At 33.1% G+C, this 25,016-nt stretch overlaps 1 protein-coding gene across 5 annotated transcripts in view; it reads left to right on the forward strand.

The window, feature by feature from the left end:
* Positions 1-25,016, forward strand: part of LOC126840271 (alpha-catulin) — a 35,841-nt gene that overhangs the window by 3,311 nt on the left and 7,514 nt on the right. For all 5 annotated transcript variants that reach the window (XR_007686058.1, XR_007686059.1, XR_007686057.1 and 2 more), the window contains exons 2-9: positions 12,157-12,346; positions 15,809-15,969; positions 17,064-17,273; positions 17,357-17,580; positions 19,208-19,388; positions 24,331-24,579; positions 24,647-24,806; positions 24,867-24,979. Coding sequence is in view for 2 of the 5 variants with exons in the window: in XM_050575907.1 (XP_050431864.1) it covers positions 12,157-12,346; positions 15,809-15,969; positions 17,064-17,273; positions 17,357-17,580; positions 19,208-19,388; positions 24,331-24,579; positions 24,647-24,806; positions 24,867-24,979 (1,488 nt within the window). In the remaining 3 variants the exon portion in view is untranslated. The remainder of the gene's footprint in view (positions 1-12,156; positions 12,347-15,808; positions 15,970-17,063; positions 17,274-17,356; positions 17,581-19,207; positions 19,389-24,330; positions 24,580-24,646; positions 24,807-24,866; positions 24,980-25,016) is intronic.

Below are 25,016 nucleotides of genomic sequence, written 5' to 3' on the forward strand. Positions count from 1 at the left end.
TAATATTCATTTTATAATATGAACCATAATATTAGCATTCCACGAAAAGTTAGACTTTTCTATTCAGCGTGTGAACGGACTTATAAAAAGGTTGTAAGACATTTTGTTAATAAAAAAAAAAAATTAAGACGCTTAAAAAAATGTATCGAACTGAGCTGTCATAATTTCTAAGGCTAGGTATGTTTTTTCTTCGGTAAACAAACATTAAGTACATTTTGTTTGGACACGCCATTGTTCAATCTGAATGTGATTGTGTATTTATCGACTATATGTAAAAAAATGTATGTATGTCAACTATATGTATGAAAAAAACTGTTTTTTTTGTCTCTTTATAATATTCACACAAGTGTTCAGACAATGCGGTTAAGGGGATTGAAGGCGGTCTATTATTTTGACGTTTTAGACCAAAAAGCCTGACAACATTTCGGCTACACCTAGGAGGGGCCAATTTCAAATCTTTAAAGATATACAGTTCTTTGGCTACTGTGCTAAGTTATGTAGGAAACGGATTTTTTATTTTTTCCTTTTTTTTTTGTAATAAAATTGTTTTGTAATATTAAAAATGTTTTTAAATTAAATTAATTTAATTACAAGAAATTGCGTTTTTTAAATGAAAACTAGTTTCCTATATAACCTAGCTATGTAGTCAATGAATTTGAATCGTTTTACAGAATTGAATTTGGACCATCTTAAGTAGGCGTAATTTTTTCAGGCATTGAGGTCTTAAATATCACTAAAATAGCGTTTACTCGTTGTAAAAATAATATAAATTAAAAATAATACCTTGAAGTCGGTTATAAAAGAATAATATTTGTTCGCCAAACAATTGTTTGCTTTGTTCCTACTTGAGTAGTAGCTTCAAAACCTTTTTTAGACTTTTAATTTTGTATTTAAATTTCAAATGAAACATAAACGAACAAAATAAATAAATTACACTATACAAACAGATTTAAGAACAATAGCCATACATTTATTTTTAAAACCCAATCTACCGCAGTATTTCTTTAGCACCTTTAGTTATTTATTTTTTGTAAAAAAAAATACAATTTGTTGGTATTTTAAGGGTGTTCTATGCGTTTGAATATTGGTTTAATATTAATATTTTGTTCCAAGTATAGCTTTTTATTTTACCTTCTTTATAAAATTTAGAACTAGTCTAGGAATAATATTAGATAATTTGTAGGTTTCTTTGTTACAAAAGAAAAAAAAGAAAATTTTCGATTTTTAGTTTGCAACTTGCTTATAACGTTGAGACGCAAATTAAAAACAATTTGACTTGCTAGAGAAAAAAAAACCCATAAAATGTAATTTTAATTCTTGATCCAAAAAAGTTCAAATTTTGTTATACAGTGTTATTTATTAAGCCTTGTAAATTGTCTGCTATAAATTACTATCAATAATTAACTCGTTGATAATATTTAATAATAAAAAAAATATTTTAATTAGTATGTATATTACAATTCGAATACTTAATACCAGTTCATTCAAATTAATAATACATACTTTGGACTTTTTTACTTGAAATGGGTGAAAAGTAAACAGTAGATACACTTGAATATTTTCTCGATAGGCTAATTACGCTGAAGCTTAGATTTGCACCGTTGAACAAGAAAATACAAATTCCGACCATAATTTTAAACTAAAAATTTGACTTTTTGCACTTTTACCCATATCCTGTTTTGTGTGTCGAGTAAAGTTTTATAACTTCTAACCTAACCGTATATATCCGGTTGTTCGTTCGACTGAACATTTTTTTCAGCTGTGATGTAGTGTGTAAATTTTTAAAAAGCTCTGTTATTTTTTCTCTGCAAAATATGTTCAAATGAAACCGGCCATCTAGTTTTTTACCGTCACCGAGTACCTGTGTGTATATGCATATATATATATATATATATTGATTAATCGTTGGCGGGGTTTGCATATGGGAGGAAAAACGGTCATGACCTTCGTCGGTCAATCTATATCCCATATAACGCACACACACTCACAGCGCATACATTAACACACACATCAATCTTGTTTTTAAAGTTTTTTTTATCACTTGTGGGGCGGGGGGGTCGGCCGATTGACTTTTTTGGAGTTTTCCTTTACCGCAGAGTACATCTGTCGACGCAACTTGCCGTCCGAAAATCAAATCACATAATGTCGTTTATGTTGTGTTATAAGTTGGGCATATATATATTTATATATATATTTGTGTGTAGGTCATGTTGTAAGACGGAACTCGTTTCTAGGAGATTCACAGCCCGAACCTTTACCTGCTCGGCCCGGTGTAACGCGCCGTGCGCCTGGCCCGTCGCCTCTTGCGCGCTCTTAACGATTTTACTCGAGTCCGGAAACCGTGTACATTGGCCGCGCATCGTACGGGATGTCCTACAGGTAACAAGGGCCTACGGTGTTGTAATTGGAAAGGATAAACCGAACTAATATGATAACCATCATATTCATTGTCTCGCGAAAACGAAAGGGGAGGATCTACAATAATAGTCATAATTTACAGTGTTGTATAAGTTCAGTTTTGTTTCTGTTATAAAATAAATGAGCGCAAAAATGTTATTGATTTGCCCAATGTATAACTCCAGTAGGTGCCTCAGACACGGTGTACACACCATGTTATACACCAAGAAAATAATATGTTTCACGGTTAAAGAAAACACAAACATTGTTTTGCACTAATATATTTTCTATCCGTTCGTCGTTTCCGTTTCACGAGCTATCAATACATATTAAAATGTATATCAACTATACAATAATTACAAAGACACCCACTGCTTTTATACGCTGTGTCCAAGTTTATCATTGTTAATAGACACATTATAAGTGTGTTTTTTCACATCGCCTTTGACCTTTTGAAAGCTGGACTTGGAATGGGAAACGTACGAATTGCCCTCATTCAGCTCTGTCCGAAAGACGCCACTGTTTGTCGGCTGTGTGTACTTTGGTGCAAATGAGAGTATAAACTTGTCAGAAGCAGCGTGGGTGTGCCATAAAAAAAACCATCCTTGGTCCGCTAATTGACATTTCAACGCGGCATTCGAGAATACATAGTACATTAGGTATATTATTATACTGTCTGGCGGTAATTGTTGTTTTTTTTGCTTTTAAACTTTTGACCTTACATATTATCATCAAAAATAAAATAATATTTCAAATCGGTCGAAAATATTATATTCGTCAACCGAAAACCGCACCGAACTGGCGCAAAACGATGCCGGGGGGAGTGTGTTTTATTGGTTTGGAAATGGCGGTAGTGGCGGCAAAGGCTTCTTTTTATACATAATTTATAACACTAACCATCAATAAAGTACACGTTTTTAGTGATACTGTTTTGCGTGGGTAAGGTTGTTATTATTTTTTATCGGTACGGTTGTACTATAATAAAATATAAAAAAAATTTGGTACAGAAAAAACCAACAACTAAAACCCAATTGGTGGTTTACGTACGGGGGCGTACGCGAGGCCTTTTCGGGTAAAGGTCGTAAACTTCATTCCGTATTATTTCCGGACCAAACAGACGGAGATGTAAGTATTATTATGTACATACTACTAGTGCTAGACCATCGAGAAAAATTTCTTGGAGGGTAAATAGGGGGAAAAAATATTATGTAGACGGACGACGGTTGGTACCTTTTTCGCCGATCGGCCGATATACCCAAACTGAAATCAAACTGTAGAGGTTGCCTCGGAAACGGGGTCGAGTTTTTTTGTCGTCTTTGTGAGAGAAAAAAAGTATACCGAACGAACGGAGATAAAAAAAAAAAAAAGAGGCGTACACAATATGTGCACCCCATTAAGCGTACTATACACTTACCGCGTGTAAAGTAAGAGTGCGAAGCTTCCAAAAAAGAAAAAAAAAATTACCGCAGGTGTGTGAGCTCTATCGAGCCAATTTGTACATGACACATATCAGCTATATGTGTGCAACGCGCACGCACCGTACGATATGAACTAAGTACTTATTACTTATGCCTGAGTACGGTTTTAGGTTTATATCCGAAATAACTGTTGCGGAGTTCACGAATAAATCAATCGCGCCGGGAACAAAGACAGGGACAGGGTAAAAACCGGGCAAATGAGCGATTCTGCTCAAAACAAATTATTTTTCAATTCATACAAATTCCACGACTTTTTATAATACACGGTTAAATGCATCACGGTTCGTGATTAAACAATGTTTTGTGTTTTATTGAATTTGTCGTTCAAATACAATGTCCAATAGGGTAAACAGTTAAGTCGAATAAACTGATGGGTTTGAACTTAAACCAAAATACGTTGATTTTATTGTAGATCTTCTAATGTTGGAATTATCTGGATTTTTAGTTTGTTATCCGAGTTATATTATACGATTTCTGTTATATAGAATTTGTTTATAGAAAAAAAATACATGAATTATGTATGGTTTTTGAAAAATTATATCACTATAATATTATATACGTATGTATATAGTTAATTACTATTTACTATGAATTATTATTTCATACTTGACATCGAAACGCGTTCAAAATAGAATAAAACTATGTTCTCATAAATTTTAAAAAGATTTAGAAAAAAAAGAAAAAAGATGCTCAGCAATAAAACTTCAGAGACTGACCTTAGGGAAACAAATGGTATAAGAACAATGCATTTTTATGGAAATAATGTACTAACTGGTAAATCCTGTACTGGAATTATGCTTTGTTGATTTATACTGTGTGCTGGTTGCTTATACTATTACAATAGATTCGTTTTGTTTGTGTCACCTTCACTGTAAAGATAAAACTAAATATTAAACTAGTTGAATTCTGTCTGAAAACGGACATTTGAGGAAGGAACTATATGCAACATATGATCAGCATTTGTTACGGAACAAACTTACTGTACATTTTACTAATTTTTATTAACTGGCGATAGTCACAGTCTAAACAGAGCGATTATCGCTCTGAAGATGAACTTTGCAACGAGTCAGCGAAAAACTGACAAGACATAGATACATCTGAAAATTATCCACATAATGATTACTTTTCAATTGTTGGAATTCCTAAAATTCGAGTAATCGATGACGAGTTTGCAATTAAATGAAGAAAGATTCGCAAGAAAACGTATAATATACATAGGGATTTTTATGAAAATATTTTTAAAATCGCCTTGACCCCACGGGGTTTAGTTCTCATTGTCCCGGAGCTTCTATTTTAGTATTTTTTTTTTAAATCAAGGCCTTTGTACATGTATTTATTTTTTATGATATCCGTGTAATTATCATAATGAATCCACAATATGTGCGTGTGTGTATTGAGACAACGCAGTGGTTATATTGCGGGGGTCGAACCCGATTCTGATCGATGAGCTTTGCACGTGGCGATGGTCAATTTTTACACCAGCACGCCCCTGATAACGCGGTTATTGTTGAAGATCCGATATAATCTATATAAAAAAACGCGCAATTGCGATAATTTGCCGAGGTGACCCATATACCCATAGGGTTAAAAAAACCAGACCGGTCGTGTTTTAATGAGGTTTAATGGACAATTGGGTTTTACTGATTTTTTTTTCCCTACACATACTTTTAGATAATACGTTAAAGATCTATTACATGCAAGTAATGTCAAAATTAAAACGTGTGGTTAAAAACCCTGCGGGTTTCAATGGGTTGGGTGGGGGGAATCCCTGCTCATATAAAACACTCGACCGAATCTATAGAACAACAACGCCTGCACGAATAAGTAGGTAAATAACGGCAGTTTAAATTATGTATCTATACGAACAGTCGTTCAGTATAAATATTTGTGCTTTTACCGAGACCGAAATATATTGTATTTTCTGTTATTTTTATCTCGCGTGCGGTGTTTATACAGCCAGTCAGATCGGCGGGATAGGTTCTTCGGAATCCGCACTTATCGCTAATCTCCAGGTCAAAGTTTCCAGAGCGTTTTGTTGAAATTTGACTTTTGAAAAAGTGCTCCATGATTTCTAACAAATAAATATAAACGTGTGTATTCTATTATTACACATATATGCCACGGCCTATGGCTCAAATCTATCCACGACATTGTGTTGTGCGCCAAACAATTATCTCTTGGTCTTCAAACAAAACAGGTTCTCGACCTTCTTCTAGTGTTGTTAAACGTCGAGATGGTGTTAAATAATGTAAATAACTGTTATTAAAAAAAAAAATGTATCACAAAAAGTTGCCAATAACCAAAATAAAATGCCCAAATACAAACGCAGCGTCCAGTGAGTTTTATTTATTAACTAACAATATGCATTAATATTGCTTGTTTTTGCCGCAAATTCAAAGCAACGCTTGACCATATTCTAGGACATATTTTTCATTATTTTTCCGGTCTACGTGGGCTTTTTACATTATAAAATATTCTAAACTGTAAATTAGATGTGGTTATTGTATCGGTCCATTATTTCAATCAAGGAAATACAATTTTTTTTTTGTGGTTTTTTTTATGTTATTCTTTGGCTGGATCTTCAAAGGTCCCGTTTGTGTGAAAATTTTTTGGATGTACTAAAGGGCAAAAAAAATATACTCAAAAGCATATAAAAGTATAAATCTTGATTGGATTAGTATAACTCCAGACTCAACGGAACTCCGCTTCGGGCGGATTATTCAACGATATGATTTTCTGCTCATTGTTTTCTTCCGGAGAAATGTCGAAATGAAATGAAATTGACACCAGAATTTCTTGCACTTTCTTTGGTTTTCTTTAAATTTCCCTGCTCATATGTTTTGTCTCAACATGTTACCATAGTAATTGTATACGAATTCATCAAAACGTGAAGCTAAGAACATTGAACATTGACTTAACAATGGGATGTTAGATTTTTAGTCTTTTATTTAACAAACATAATTTTTACACCGAGCTGAAAATTATAACGAAGATAGATTATACTATATCAGAGTGTTCCACACCAATCATCGAAAAACCATTTGATTTTTGAATTGCACATTTTGCTTATTTTTTATACACAGTAGTACTCGTCTACTTGAGTACATTTTTTTTTTTTAATTTGTTTGACTTTTTCTTTTTTTTTTTGTAAACATACCTAATAATATTGTGGCTGACATTTTTTTTCGCACAGTTAAAAAATCATGGCCTATCTTGTCGGTTTTGTTACACGCGAGTCAAACGGGCGACACTTAAACGATATCAAAACAACGTCGCATTTAATCCCGTTGAAATGTGTTATGTACGAATGCATTGCGTGATGTCTGCAGCTTTTGTGTTGTCAATATAAATGATACCTGCCCGAATGGGCGTGTTTTTCGGACATAAAACTAAAATAATAAATAAAACTTCCACTCTATCGAGTGGTCGCAACACGCTACTCTTTAAGCCACAAAAAGACTGTGACGACTGTGAATGGTGTTCACTTGACATACTAAGTACAACTGTGACAGCGGCACACAATATGAAACAGGAGTTTTGGTTGACACGCCCCTTTCACTAGTACATTTCGGTTTTGGCATATTTATAAATTATAAAGTACAGCAATAGGTGGCCGATATATATTTATATATTAATATGTCTTTTAAAAATGTTGTGTTTGACAACAGCCGTGAAAAAATAATGAGACCACCATCTTAGTGGTTTCGGTAAATCGGAAAAATACAAAATTTTGCTTAGATTACAAAAATATGACGTATTCTTAAAATCTAGTATTTTTCGGTATACATTTTGTACGTTATTTTTCGAGTTAATAAAAAAATGTTTTATGTAATACTTATTGCAATTCCCTTGTGGCGAGCTGAAAAACCTAACCGCATTCGTATAATATCATAAATAAATAAATAGATCCTCTGTCAAAAAAATCACCCATCTAGATTATCAGACTACCGTTTCTCTGAATATAATAGGATTTTTAAATTATAGATGTGGGCGAAACCACGTTATTGGGAAACCAATTTTTTCCGCATTGCAGCAGCTTTCCCGTCGTCTTATTGTTATTCTTGCAAAAACCCAATTTGTTTGTGTGGTAAAACGATACAACGACACCTACTTGTACCGTCTTGGGGATTATTCTACAAAAATTTGCGTCGAAATATGTTGTAAGATTTATTCACATTATAATCTGAAGTTTGTTTTCCAAAAACGATTTATTTAAAACTGGTTATCGAAGACTCCGTGTTTTTGAAAAATCCTTCTCAGAAATGTAATATTAATTGAAATGGGAAATTCGAAAAGGGCTCATATCGGAAAATTAAAATTTTTCAGGAAACTCAAAACCTGATTTTCTTTTTAATTTTTTTAAATAGGATGTTTTTTTCATCACAATAGAAAACAGATTTGGGCCCTTTTCGCTCATAAAATATCGATCTATATGTGTAAATGAAAAAAACGCGGAAAAATCAATTTTGATCAAAACTCGAGATGGGCCCTTTTCGAAATTTACAATTCAATTATTAAATCCTTTTTTATACATGCGTTTTTATTCTATTCCGGATTTTGAAGGTTTAACGCGTAGGTACTATGTAGTATAAAATATATTATGAACTATCAAAAATATGTTGCACTAATAAAAACGGTAATCTGAACCCTATAATTATTTGAAACTAACAATAGGCACATGATATTGTTGTACGTCCGTGTCTATAATAATATACTTTTGTAGCAAATAAAAACCAGAAGATTATATCGATTAGAGCAGCATTTTTACTGTACAATAATTAACTTTGCCGACTGTACTAAAACAGCTATTCACGCGCTGACGACTAGATTAGGCTTCACTCTGTCTACTTACCCCCCCCCCCCTGCCCATCCCACGGATCGTATTGGCAAAGCACATGACGGAGGTTTTAGCTAAAGGTATATACTGGAGACAGGCAGTAACCTTTACGGGTCCCGCAGGTCAGACGCCCTAATTTCGAATTCCATGCCCGCTTCTATCCGTTTCTCGAGTGCGGTAAGTCCATTAGACATTGGATCCATTAAGACGTCGAAGGTTTTGGTTATTCGGCGGATCGTCTTAATACTAGAAACGATCGTGCTCGTAGACGAGACGGTGTAATATACATTATACAATCCCGTTGCGACAATAGTAGCCTGGCAGCTTAAGGGATAGCAAAACGAAAAAAAAAAACATGGTAACTATATTTTATTTTGTTTTTATGGTAAATAAAAAAAAATACCATGTAGAGATAATTCGGTAACAACCGCCACCACTGTCATAATGCTATGCCAGTTGTGTATTCAACATTTATCCTGTGCTGATAAATCGCCGGTAATTCGGTCCTCGTCGTCGCGCACAGCAGCGGCTTATATTCTCAGTTGTAAAAGGGTGACTATAAAAAAATATTTATATATGTACACTATAAGTATGCAAACACTTTTGTGAAAAAAAAAAAAAAAGGTTCCAGTGCGTTTTAATATAAGTAATAGCATTGAGTATATATTATACAATGTATGCTCAATGGTAATAGTTATTCTTTTGTGAAAGGAACGAAGAAAATCGATATTACAACACAAATTTATCTCGGCTTAATAGGTGTTGTAGGATAGAAATAATAATAATAATAAACGTTTATTGTCTGTTCTGCTCTTCTAAATTGTTATGATAAATAATACGAGTATGTCTATGTGCAATAATAATAATAATAGCATATAAGTGCATGTAACTATATAATGTCCGTCTGAGCATTCGGTTTAGTATATTATAATAAAAACAGTCGCAGACAAACAGTGCACCAATAAATACGTCTAGAAATCTTAGTGGACATTTTCAAAGTTGTTCTTCGACTGTAAATATTTTACCTCCTATTTAATACTACAAATTTAATATACTTATATACACCGATTATTAGGTTGTCGTACCTGTTAAAAAGTTTTAACGCTTACAAACAATGTAAAACCGAATTAAGAACAACAATGACAATAACTGACTCATTAACATCTAAGTATATGAATATGTATCTCTAAAATTTACTAATCGTTGCATATTATATATTGGTTCCAAATTTTTAGGCAGTATTGTGGATGAAAATAATGAACATTTACTTACATAAATATACTAATTACCTTGAATAAAAATCCAATTTTTAGTCACTATCCATTACTAATTTTTCCTACAGAAATTATAGACATTTTTACTCTCAAGTGACTTTTTTGGATTCGCTGCACTCGTAATAATTCGTTGAGCAACTCTGGAGCGTTGTAAAATAAATAAATGAATAACTACTTGTGTATCAATTATGTACTGATTGTAATTATGAAAACTACATTAGTCAAACCACATTGTCGATAAATAATAAAAAACAAGAAAGTAACACGATTAGAAAACCATTTATTTTTATTACATATATTTGCATTAAAGACGTGAATCGTCATCGCATTGAAACTAAGTGTTGTTCAACATATTTAGAGCTGTAATATATTGTATAATATTTTTGGTTATGCGTAGTAACAATAATTAGTATGAATGTATAATCTCATTCATTGTAGAATCAAATAAATTTAAATAGTTATCAAGGAATGTATTATTTTACTTTATGGTAATTTACAAAACTTTAATACAAATATAAGTATCAATGCTATGCATTAAACTTATTTATACATTTAATCACGCCTTAAAAATAACGCAAACCGTACAACGTTTTGTTACGTTTGTTTATTATTATTATGTTTTGTGGAACGTTTAGAAGTCGGAACTTGGTGACACGATTTCAACATAGATAAATTTTAGTGTTGACGTTTGTAACATAGAATTTTAGTTATAATTACACTAGTAACGTTTTAATAATAATAATAATTCTCTGTTTAATCAACTAAAAAGTAAAAAATAGCACGAGATTACCCTGTTGGATTAATTGTTATAATTAATCGGTTTTTAATTCCTAAGAAAATCCAACCGTTCAAGTATTTATTTTATGATGGCCGATAAAGCGTATCGCTATAATATACTTTAAAGTTCAAATATTTACCTGTCAGTGGTTAATGATATATTATGAATTGTTTTTATTTTTTTTAAGGAAATGGTATTTACATTATTACACCTTACTATGTTTCCGTGTTCAAAGTAGCGAACACGCGATCGACTGTTATTATGTCGACAGAAGTGTGCGATGAGGTGAAATGATTTCTTTTGGCAATAATTATTAGACTGAAATTTATGCGAGTCGCTATATAAATTATGTCTTCTGTCTATTAGCAAATGCGTGTGATAGCTGTTTAGAAGTAAAATAAAAAATTGTCCTTCGCTCTAGTTAAATGTAGAATGAACCTATGTACACACGCACATATCTACCAAGTCACAACCCTTATAGAATTTACAACTTTATTTAATTATACAATATCGCATGTTATGTGATTCCCAGGTCGTGTCAAGTTTCCGCAGTTGTAAATTTAAATATTATTCAATTGTTTGTAATGACCGCTGGTTATGTCGTCCGTGATTTCCGGTAGGGTAGGGCGGAGGGCTAAGTTTCCCAATATCGTTGAAAATTCCCAAACATTTTTAATAAAGAAGACGGTTAAAAAATTAGGCCAGATAGTTTGGAAACCGATTAATGTAACAAGCAATAAAAATAGCTGTTGCCGAAAAGCTAAATGCAAAAAGAGTACAACAATAATCTTTTTGTTAATTACTTGTTATATTAGATGTGGTCCTAACTCGGATATTTCAATGTTATAGAGGCAGATAATTCTCTACGGCTAGAGTCATACTAAAAAATGTCCTTTATCTAACTTATGTTACCATTCAGTTTTACATTAGCTGATGCATTAATTTATAGTTGTCGCTACGTTTTTTTACGGGTCAAGTTTGCAAAGTCTATAGTAAAAATATATAAACTTACAAGCATGGATTTTTGGGAAAAAATCCCGTTAAATAAGGGCAGCTCATGTTCGGAACATCTTGACTTCACGAGGCTCTTAATGGGAGTGTTTTTTTTAAATACAGTCATGATGGGTAGTCTATTGGTTAAAACCGTACCTATTTTTTATACGAATACGCATTATTTTAAACTTGTTCGAAAGAAGAGTGAGAGCTGATAGGACGTTGTTAGCTATTACGAAGCACGAAAAAACTATGGGATATTATCACTTCACTCGTGTGGCTGACTTTCTCTTAACGAAAATGCTATTTTGAGCTGGTTCGGCAGCTCTTTGTGTTTAAGATTCCGCACGTGTGGCGATGACTTCACGATATTAATGTATTTGTTTTGTTTCCTTTCAGATATCGACTTTGGTAGCGCACCGAGAGAGGCCGTTTTGCACGGAGCGCACTGCCAGGGCTATTGCCAGGGTCGGGCAGGGAGTCAACTTGGCCATCGAGCGGTTCGTGACCGTCGGCGAGACCATTGCCGACGACAACCCGGAGATAAAAGGCGACATGTACCAGGCGTGCAAGGAGGCCAGGGCGGCAGGTGAGTCGCATTCCTTCACCCCTATTCTACTTTGGGACAGAAAATTTAAAACTCCTATATCGTATTGTGGCCCGAAAATCCGTTCAAACATAAGTCACGTCCAGATAACGTCACCCGTCTTCCTGCCCACGTTGTTAGACACGTTGAAAGTAATTTTTTATCTCTCTCAGTGTCGAATGATGACCGAACGACTGTCTCGTTCGGTTTGGCTAAATAATAATCGAAAATGTCATACTCCGGCATCGTGCTGATCATGTCAATATTTTTTTGCCCGTATCTCTTGTCCGCATGATGCTTACATTCTAACGGCGGCGTATATTTTTATTCTTGTCAACTTTCTTCTAGAGTTTTGTACGTACATTTCTCTCTTCTTCCCTCACCCCCATCCAGTTTGTCCTGGATGCAAAATCCCCCCGCCCTCGTGACTTAAACAACAACCAACCTCATCCGACAGCGGAAGCGCTCTCCAGTGGACGGGTGTCTGATGATTTATTGTCTTTTCCGTGTCGGTTAGGCCCAGCTCTGTACTCGGGGTTGTTATACTCGTTATAAATGTGTCATTTTGACCATACGCAAAACGAACGTTGAACAGTGAATGACCTTAATGTAACTTCTATATACCTATAGATAATGAAGCCAAATGCCATGTTTTATCTTTTGTCCTGCCCGGAGTGTTATATAGCATACGAAAATCCCATTACCTTAACGCATTACTGGAAAATTCCGTTCGAAAAATCTACTTACGGGTATATTATGATGACGACCTATATTATAGTCCTGTTTTAACTAATTATGGTTTAGTTTGAGACGGGCAACCGCAACGAGTCGTTCCTGGTACCGTTAGCGCCGAAGCCTATAGTTTTTTTTCAAGTCTTGCAAGTATTGCAAAACTATATTAAACGTTTTAAAGTGGGTTTAGAGTTGGACAATTGTCGTTAATAATAATAATTATGGAACTTTAATTCCATACAAAATTAGCACTGATGTATACCTTATATTTTCACAATTCCTTATAAATAACTAATTTAGTATGCTATATCACACTTATCAATCAATTATCTTACTAATAATCTAATTTCAACTGATTTTCTTATCAATAATCTCCTCGGTTCTTCTCCTTTCCCTTCTCTTCCCTCATGTCTTCTCTCCTACCCATGACGTGGCGTGACTAAAATTTTGGAATGACCCCCAGAGGTAAGACATATTCTTATCAAAATGTCTTATGGTAATATTAAGGGATAAAATGTCTGGGGCATATGCTGATCTCTTAATCTGAACCTGTAACTTTCTTTCCTATCAATTTATGTTGCGATTTGCACCTTTTATTTGCAATAAAGAGACTATCTATATTCTTATGGTATTGTGTTTTTAAAGAATTCTGTGTACTTCATTATTTGCAATATTTAACCGAATTTATTTTTTTAAAAATGATACCATGTTATTAGTGAAATGGCTTAATGTTCTGTTTTTTCTTATTCTATTTCCCTTATCTTAAACTTCTATAGTTTACTTACCACAAATGCGGGAATGGGTATGACTGTCGATCTATAACGTTAACTGGACACATTTGGGAACCAAATAACGAGGGGGGAGGCCTCTTTTTTTCTTGGCAGTCGCCTGTCCAGATAAAGAAACCGCCAGTGACAGTACGTAACAACACCATCACCACTTAGTGACATTTTTGAATAATTACTTTTTCACAAAAAAAGAACAAAAACAATAAACTGAAAGACAAGCCCTTTAAAACACACCTCCATTATAAGAATTATTCATGTATATTATTATATAAGTTACAATGGGGGAGAAAAGTTTTGACAACTTTATTGTTACACAAAAAGTGCCAACTGTGCGCTTTTTGTTAAAATATATGAATCCATTTATTTTTCCGTTTTATTTGTGTGTTCTCATTTTCCTTTGATCTCGAGTTTGTATTCATTTAGAATATATATTTTACTATCCTTTGTTTAAATGAATTTTTCATCTTTTATTCTTAATATTTACATTAGAGTGGTCCATAAATGAGATACGGATGTCCTTCTCCAAATGTTGAAAAAATACTTCCCTAATTTCCCCTTATTTCCTCCTCTAAGTCTTCCTGTTTGCACCAAACTCGTACTCGGTGTATTCTGTTTTCCTTCTATTAACCCTTAGTCTCTTTCCTTCAAGTGCTATTCTCCAATCCTCGAGCCTTTTGTTAACTTCTTTCAGACGTTCTCCTGCCAAAACTATACATGTAAGCATCGTGCACCACGGTACCTCAGCCTGTATTTCCTTCGTAACAGATAAAGGCTCAAACCATACCCACTCTAATACTAAAAAATCTTCTGTTAATCTACACATACTTGATAACTACATAAAAAAAAAAAACGACGAAGACTTATTTTAAATCTGATCTCTAATAATTTAAAATGAATCCTATTTTTTAAATTAAAAATGGGTTCGAATCCGGATTCGAAACAGTCGAGGAACTTTTTCAATTACCGGATAATAATAGTTTTAGATAAATTCAAGTGCGTTATAATAATTACTATTACAAATTAGTTTTAGCCAAGAATAAAATATTAGCCCACCTTGTACCAATCTATAAATAACGTATGAATTAGATAACGTAGAAATAGTAAGTTTTATGATACTTTAAGTTTTTTTTTATACTAATGATAATACTATTATGGAAAAGTTTTGAATTAGTGACGTCTATTATACAACTGAAAAGTTTGTTTTAAATAATGTTTTTCGATGGGCGATAACGAAAAATTGTTGAAATGTTTCCGTTTGTTAGGATCGGTTAACATACAAAAGAAATGTTATGCATTGTCTGTGCACTATGACGTAAATAACGATCAAATGAAGTTTAGTAATACTTCCTAGGAGCTGTGTATCACGGCACCAAACACACAAAAGGAAACAACGTGGTTTGTTATTTATTATTTTTGGCACGTGTCCTTTCAGGCGGACTAAAAGTTGTACGGCCAATGATAACAGCATAGTCCCCTCCAACCTATCCTAAAATATCCATTATTTAAAACTACATCCTTTTCTCGAATAGGTTAAAAATTAATTATAGTATATAGTCTACTACCGTACTTATATAGCAGGAGGTCTGTACAACAAAAACTCCTTTTCGTTGTATCTTGGGGCATCGACCTTTACGAGAACATAGGTTGAAAATTAGTTGAACAATTCGTGATAAAAAAAAACCAACCCCATGTCAGCTCTATCAGAGTAATGCGTTTTTTGTAATTGGGTTACTCATACAAGTGCTGTGTAACTATCGATATGGTCATACCTTGTACACCATTGACATAAAATTGTAAGTTTTGGTTGGATACTAGCTGTTTTAATTTTACCGGACAAAGTCAACTTAGTTAACGATTATCCGATCGTCCGACATTACTTTTATAATGAAAGCTGTTAAATATTTTCAAATATGAATTCATAATAATGAACTATGTATATGTGCAGGTGCCTCCATCGAAAAACTATGCGAAGCCGTATTTGAAGATTCGATAAACGACCGAGCTGCAGTAATACGAGCTGCCCGATGCCTATTAAGTTCGGTTACCAGAGTTCTTCTGTTAGCTGACGTAGTTGTTGTCAAACAGTTAATTTTAGTCAAAGACAAGGTATTTACAAAGTACATCCATCCATTAAAATAAAACGTTCAAAATGTCTAAAAGGATATTTTTATGTAATCTTGCAATTAAAATCGGATTAATTTGTTGAGCAAAATAAATTATATTATTGTACACCGTTTAGATTTTGTTTATTTTGTTGAAAACTTTGGACATGTGTATCAAGTCCTCTGTCTCGAACTGACTTTTAACACCTATGTAAAATCCGCCTTAGTCCAGTAAACTAGTTAGACATTTCAAATAACTAAAGTATAATTAAATTATTTATTTAAGTGATTTTGATTACGAAAAATTGACACACTATATTAAAATAAGACAACACCCATTGCTGAGGAACATGACAGCGACCACATTTGATCACATTTCTTTTAATGGAGAGAGCATATACGAAGTCGATAGCCGAAGCAATTGTACGGAGTATACATTCGCAGGATTTTTCCAAAAAAATAAGTTTCTTACATTAGGTGGATAGCCCTATACACTTTCAGCACTCTGTTATATGTTCTCCGAAGTTGGACACTTCAGTGTGTTTTAAACAACACTTGAACGCTTCAATATACTCTTGTGTCGTTGTTTTTGAATTGGCTTGACATTCTTTCAGCTATAAATTTCCATAGTTATTTTTATTATTCAAAACAACCATTTTACACATATAACGCACATTCATATATAATTTGGGTGCTTTTAGAAAGTCAGGAGCTAGTTTATGATTTTTCTTTAAAATTACCTTATACATTTTTTTGCGTATGATGTAGCTTAGCAGACTAGATTATAGAAGTTTTAGGAGTTTAATAGAGGAACAGAGAGAGATGTTGGAGAAAAATTACTAGCAGAGATCTTGTTATACTCGGAGAAAAAATAATGTCTAGAGTAAATCACTAACGTATTTTAATCAGTTATTAAATCAGAAAGTGAGAAAAAGTGTGGCGAGGAGAATAAAATGTGCCATTCAGAGTGATATGAATATTGTATAAAACTGCAGTGAGACCAGCAACCTACCCAATATATTTATAAATGAGTATGCAATGATAGATTTCCACTATCCGAGATGGTCGTTTTCCCTACTAGTATTTGTGTTTTTATAGGTGTCGCGGAGTCTCGGTCGTTTGGAAGGTGTGAGCAATTTCACCGAGTTCGTCAAAGCGTTCAGCAACTTTGGCACTGAAATGGTGGAACTTGCCCATCTTACTGGAGAACGTCAAAACGACATGAAAGACGAACGGAGGCGCTCTCAAATGGCTGCTGCTAGACAAGTTCTGGAACGGTCTACCATGTTGTTGCTGACCTCGTCCAAAGTGTGTAGCCCACAGGCATACTTGACTACGCCTACGTCAATGGGTATTTTATTATTATTGCCGTTGTGTTTTCGCGCCTTTAGGCTTGTCTACGGCATCCGGACAGCTCGGAGGCTAGCCAAAACCGAGACACGGTCTTCTGCCAGATGCGCAGGGCTATGGATCTTATCCATTATGTAGTCAAAGACGGCGTGTGGGAAGGAGGTGGCGAGCCCGCATCCCTGACACCGTACATATCAGAGCAGGACGGTGGCGACACACTTGGCCACGCGCTCAACGTTCTGGACTCGTTCGTCGACATGACCAGGTATGCCAAAATATTATAATAACACTTATTAAAAATAAATTACATTTAAAAAAAAAACCAACACCGTGGGACCGGAGCACACTGGGATCGGAACGGTTCAAGCTTGGTGGCAATGGTTTGTTAGCCTAGGAATCTCTCCAATGGTGGGTGAATCAATTTTGGCCCTTAGATCCAGTTAAACCTAGTCGATATATTTTCACCGATATCTAGTAAGGTTAGTGCCTACCACAACTATCTACTTCCGGTATTTTACGCCTACTACAAATAAGCTATACTTCTGCAGTTGTAGTTTTAACAGTGGGCTTTATGGCCCACATTTAAAGCCGTGTAATAATTTAATGTAACATAGAAGTTGATGAATTATTTTTGTGTTTTTATCCCGGTAAACGATCCCGTGAGAAAAAAAAGGGTTTCGACAAAAAAAAATTTTCTAATTAAAACCAAAAAGTTTGTTTAAAACAAATATTTTGATTAATGCGTGTATCTGTCTTGAACTAAACTTTAAATGGAGTTCGTTATTTCGTGTTTTTTTTTTTTTTTCTATAAAGTTGAGGATTAGGTGTATCGTGTACATGACTAATTGCACTGTAATCTTTATCATTATAAAACCGAGTAAACGCTATTACAGAAAACTCCTATTAGAAATAATTAAGTATTAAATTGTACAACTGCGGTGTCTCTACGGCTGTAATTACAAATTAAGCTTTGGTTTTGGGTTGATTATATTTTATAATCCTTACTTTTGACGGCGAGTCGCGTATGACGGGGTTACCATTGTTGTAGTGAAGTTTAACTTTAAAATCACATTAAGCAAGTCACGTATAATATCATATCGTATTTTTTAAGCGTAAAAAAAAATGTCGTGAGTAAGTTCACTCTGAGTAAATGACTGTAGCGCTCCTTATCTTAATTATTTTTTTTTTCACATTATTATCTATTTCTTTACGACTCGTTGGTCTTTTAAGAATATATTTCGGCTCTATAAACTATAATAGTGGAAACGTACATTTTTCATGCAAATCTCTATTTATAAGGATACTGGACCTGTCAACCGGCGACGTATCGAGGTGTCATACTCGTGTGTTATAATAATATATACATATTACATATATATATATATATATATATATATATATATATATTTAATGTGCTAGCGGTGCACATTAAAAAACGATTTGCCCATATTACACACTGGTCTTGAAATTTTTTATTTTTACTGTCGTCATGTTCTTTCTCCGAGAATCGTTACCACCGTCGCCTTTAGTATGACCGGAAAGAGCTATTTGTTATTAAAGGAAAAAATTTAAGCAATATTTGTGTAAATTAGTGGGTCTATTGATTCTTGATCAAGTCGACTTATTTTTAAGTTCACTTGTTTGTATTAGCTGTAATTTTGTACATATGTATACATATTTTTTCATTGAGTTATAGCCATTTTGTTGGTGAAAATGACAACGGCATAGCGCTTCATAATATGGTGACATCTAAGAATGCTAGGGAAACATTGTTCATATGCTAACTCATTTAAAGGCGAACGAACTCGTGTTGTATTTAATTGAAATTTAATTTTGTATGGTCATTACAGTGCTCTTAATACAATACTGAATTTTATCATGTTCCTGTACAGGTTGACTCTAGTTCTGGGCGAAAAGGACACACTGCTACGAACCATGGACATGATCATGGAACGCACGCAAGACTTCACTGACAGCGCGTACACGAGACACGAACACCGGGAAAACATATTGACACTATGTGATCGAGTGAAAACTCATTTGGATCAACTAATCAGAGCTGGTGCCAGACTGGTAAGTGTCACGGGTTTTCAATTATTGTTTATTAACCAACCATTTGTAGGCGCCAGAACTCGACCATTTAATACTTTATCCATCAAATAAATAAACCGCATTTACAATTGACAGTGAAACTAGATTTGTACTTAGCAAAAGTACAAAATGTGACACGCGCGTATTGTTTAGTACCTCTAAAATAATGATTGAATAATCGGAATTATTATCATCGTTGTTAGAAGTTGGATTAAATACTACACGGGTAGACGTTTTAAGAAAAGCTTAACCTTACAAATTTTTGAAAATGCTAATTTTCTGTTCGGTTAAATTACTTAATATAATTTTAGTAATGATATTGCATTATGCGGTCTAATTGTTTTTAATATTAAGTCATTTTTGTAGAATACAAAAACATCAAACATGACCAAAAAATTAAAGTTACACCTATTTTGTATAGTACATCCTGTACGTTATAAATTATAATACTAGAAGTGATATATAACTAACATTGCATAATTAGTATAGTAACTGTCAAAGATAAATAGCTGAGGAAAAAATCAGAACTACTACAATTGTTTAGTATTCAGACGTTTATCGAGAATTGAACTAAAATTAATTATCGTGTTTCTTAACACTACACCTAACAGAAACACCATACTATTATTACTTGATGAAACTCATAGCACTTATACATGTATTTAATTAATTAAGCTAACAAAATTATTCGAAAATAATTATTAAAACGTTTGTAACCCACGCATCATTTAATATACATTTGGAATTTATAAACAACTTAGAAGTAAGTGGAATTCTAATAAAACAAATTCTTGTCACCAGAATAATTGTCGAAAAACACATTAAAAAGTATGTTTTAGTAAAGAGGAATGACTTAACGGCTATTAAGCTAAATTTTCTCTAAAATAATAAACAATAAAAAAAGGGTTGGACTAATTGCTGCTTAGCTCGCAAGTTTTTTATTTTTTAATAGCTTTTGAATATTTAAGATATTTTGGCTTTTCCAAGTCTCCTTAGTTAATTAATATGTTTTTCAAGTTCATATGTATTGTCTAAAAAACACAATATTAAGTATTGCACAACAAACATTTAGAACTGTTAGTTTTATTAAAAATTACATTTACACATTTTTTTTTTTGTGAAATGTGTTTATAATCAACTACTTTCGACCATATTTAACAATCAGACAATTATCATTAGAGTACAAGCTTTCGTGGCAATTAAATAAGTTAATTATAAGGAATGGTGATAGTAACTGTGTGGTCTAGAAACGGAAGTAATGACCGTGGAAGAATGTGCAGACGAAATTTGCGGGACTAGAAGTCAGTACTCAGTATATATATTGTATTATATTATTGTATTATGTTATTACAGTAAGTAAAACACCATTTGCTAACAACCCAACCTTATTTTTGCTGATTTCGTATTAACTTCAATATTTAAATTTGCCTATATTAATTATTTTTTTATTTATTAAAGACGTGATTATAAATCTAAAAAAAGAAAAAAGTGAAACATAATTTTTGATAAAAATATTTGAAAATAGTTTGGGGTAGTAACTGCATTTATGCCGGTTTTCTAAAAATAATAATACATTTTTTTTTACCCATTTTTTACCAATTTGCAGAGGTTTGGTATAAAAATTGTTCAAAAACTGATGCGTACAACACATATTAACATTTTATTGTTAGGTACTCCGGATAAGATGCACCGGACATATAGTTTGTTTTGTCGACTGCAATTAACTCGGCGATAAATTAGTTCTATATCGTATCAGTGTATACTAGGTATTATGATTTTAATCTGTTAAACGATTTGAACGATTAAAAGTAGCAGCTATAGGTGGTTTAAGTACTGTTTGTTGTTCATTAATCAAAAAACAAACCGCGTTTGTGTGGCCCGATTATAAATCGATAAACGCCGTCCTTGTAAACATTATGCGTATACGGAACTCGGTCGGTATACAGAACTGTTGTATATACAGGATTATACAACAGGATACTATATATATATATATATATATATATATATATATATATATATATATGTGTATTAATATGTTTAGCGAACACTCACACAAATGCATCATCATCAATTATACGACTTTGTGTGTGTGTGTGGAGGTACGCACACGATTCATTTTCCTTTGGCAAATGTCTTTGGCTATATATTAATACCGTTGAATTCGTCTCTGTCAAAAAGTCATAGTTTACCGTCGAAAAACCGCCGCCTAATTTTGATTCCGGTGTAATTTTTTACTAAACCTTTCAATTTTTGTTGTCTACGTCAGCCGTCTCTTTTTTCTTAAAGGTCAACGTAACGCCCTTTATTGTGTTGACATATAACGTAAAACACAGTAATATATTATATTAACACACACATATATATGTATATATACATATTGATTGGAGGGGGGGGGTTCTTAGTATGGGTGGAGAATTTTTATGTTGGAGACCTGTAGCACGGGTTTCAAGGAGTAAACAAAAAATACTCTCATTCTTTGATTTTTTATTAAATTTCATTCGTGTCCCTTTTTTAGCAAAATTATGACATAAATGTAGTTATGACTGCAAAAAATGTTGTCCAATAATGTTTTCTTTATAATGGTAGTTTTTTTATATTAAAAACCATAGTGAATTCTGGTTTCATTACCCAATTTTTAAAAAAAATTAAAGTAATGCAAAAAAAATAAATCTACGATAAACTCAATGATTATTTATTATAATTTGAAACTATGAAGAAGTGTTAAAATAGTTGCATTTCTAAAAATGTTATTCTTTAAAATTAAATTTTAAACGTGACGTGTAGTAATTTTTCACTGTTTACAAAAATAATTTTAGATTATTATAATTAGAACAGTTTTTAATACATCATTACTAGTATTTAACGGACAATCTAAAAAATAACCTAAGAACAATAAGTTCTTAATATAACTAATTTTAGTTTTTTAGGTATAGCACATAGGTTAAAAAGTTTGTACTATTAAGAAGCCGAACCTTGTTGATAAAACGAACATAGCTGTTATTTGATTTTCAGGAGAGGTTAAAAGTGAACAGACAGTATATGATAAGTATTGTATCTGAGTTTGAAAGAATATTGAGATTGGGGGATCCTTTTATGAAACCAGGGTACAGTTATGTAACAGTATAATATTTGTGTGTAAAATATAAAAATAAAATAACAACTATTAGTAATTTATTCTTGACGTCGTTGTATATTATATTTACAAGCATGTAGCGATTTTGATCCAATACCCAACGGGCAGTGGTAATGTACTTGTGTGTCCAAGCAGCAAGCTAATGTACATTTTATCATTAGCTCACCTTTCAAAAGATCAAACATATGTACCATACAGACACAGGCCCCAGTCCTTTGAAAAATTAAGTTACCAGTGCATGCATTCCCATACGTGGTATTTATATTATAATATTATACTCTACTATCAGTTGTACCAACACAACTAACTACCACAAACCGAAAATCGTCGATGACCCGAACACTTTCATTCGGACGTTGTAGCAAACGAATAATTTATTAAGACTCCCGTTGTAAATAAATAATAGCAAATCGTTCGGTAAAAAAACAACCGTCGTAAAAATGAATTTAATATATATTTATCTTGAAGAAAAAGTTTTTAACAGGGCTGGTCTTTCTGAAGCAAATTTAAGTAAGAGTAATCGTGTAAACGTTTTGAAGCTATAAAACTGTTTATGTCCGACAATGTGACCTAACCGTAAAATTCATGGATCGAAAAACAAATAGAATAGCGTTATGCAAGTACAGTTTAGTTAAAAAGTTTGTTACTTTTTTATGTTACGACAGAATAACATTATGTTAACAACATCCCGAGAAAATATAAACTACCCATGTAGTCAAAAGCTCTTTTACATAATTATATATATATATATATATATATATATATATATATATATATATATTTATTAAATACTCCATCATAAATAATTTAGATTATAAGCCAAGAAAAGTTTAAATACTATATAATATTATTGTTATTGTTACGATTATGTCTCGTGTTTCTAAAGAATCTTTTCGATTTATTAACTCGTTAAACTTTACTGTGGTTGTAGGAATTTATTGTGAATTAAAGACTTTGCTTCCCCAAACAGAAATGTGTGGTTTCCTCGAAAGTTTGTTTTTTGGATCTTAGGATGTTGGTATGGGAGTTAGACCATAATGTATGTATACTTATTGAAAATACAACAATTTAGCATTCTGTAGGCGTAATTTTGTCTGGATTTTAGGTCTAAATTGGTTCCTTGTAAGAACAAAATGGTCATTACTCATAGAAAGATTTGTGTAATTTAAAAATCATACCCTGAACCTTTTAAAATTTAACTAGAAAATAAATTGACATGGTCAAAATGTATTAAAACAACTTTTTCTCTAAATATTGCCTATATAAAACCTGTTAAAAACCTCCGCTTTCAATTCCCTTAAGTAAACGTGTATTAATATAAAAGGGATTCTCTCGGGCCTTCTGAGTTGAAAACATGCTAATTGTGTTCAAATGTTAAGGTTTGACGCGGAAAAATAACAGTTAAAAATAATAATCGCTAAATGTAGTTGAAAAAAATTTAAATAAAAGCGAAACCTTAAAAAAAATGTAATTTATTTTCTCTCGGCGTGTAATTGGATGACTATTGGTAGTAGCCATGAATAACGGACGAAACCCTTACAATGTATTTGCCATCTATTAAACCGGAATGGCTTATATGTATTGGTTTAAATTAAAAAAAAAAAAATGTATATTAAGCAACAAATGTCTAATATATAATTAATACTGTATTGCGAAAATAATTTGGTTTTAATTCCGAATTGACTGAAAAAAACTGGGTTTAAAACAAAAAAATGTCAATCTATTGCAAATAACCTGCGCTAATTTATACAATACTAATTTATTATTGCCTGCTACGCGCTGTTACAGGAACAATGTGACGAGTATTCGCCGACCAAGTCGCTGGAAGTGGCCGTTAATCAGTGTTTGGACGCTACCAAGGAGCTCAGGGCCCAACTCATAGCCACGTGCAAAGAACAATCCCACGACCTTCCACTGATAATCAGAACGGGATACGATCTTGTCACGTGCATACAAACTACGTCGGTGGACGGTGACGTGGACGGTCTCAACAAATATGGCGATCAGTTTATCGAAGTGGTCGATCAAATAGGAGAAGTACGCGGTTTATTCGATCGACAACACTACTATTATTATTATTACTGGTTTATTTTTATTTCGGTAGATATGTAAAGTATTAAGGCACATAGCAAATTCCGAAGCCATTCAGGTGTCGGCCAAACACGCTGAAATTAATTTAAGGGTGTACGCCCCTCAAATCGTTACTGCCGCTCAAGCGTTGGCTCGATATCCCTGTTCCAATATAGTCAAGGAAAACCTCGAAGGTTAGAGTTTATTCGATTGGTAGTATGTGTTTTTTTTAACAAAGTTATTATTTTTCACAGTGTTTGCGAACATGTGGCAGGCCTTAACCGAAGACGTTTCTTCGGTGTGTAAAGACATCATGGAAAAACAACTTCCAGAAAAACAAATGTACATGTCCCTTCCGAGGCCAGGTGTAAGTATTACTGTCAGCATAATATTTCCGGTCGTGC

The sequence above is a fragment of the Adelges cooleyi genome, unplaced genomic scaffold (assembly GCF_023614345.1).
Source record: "Adelges cooleyi isolate 19-005CV unplaced genomic scaffold, UGA_ACOO_1.1 ACOO_flye_CR_arks_rails_tigmint_CR_PRNA_376, whole genome shotgun sequence".
Lineage (NCBI taxonomy): Eukaryota > Metazoa > Arthropoda > Insecta > Hemiptera > Adelgidae > Adelges > Adelges cooleyi.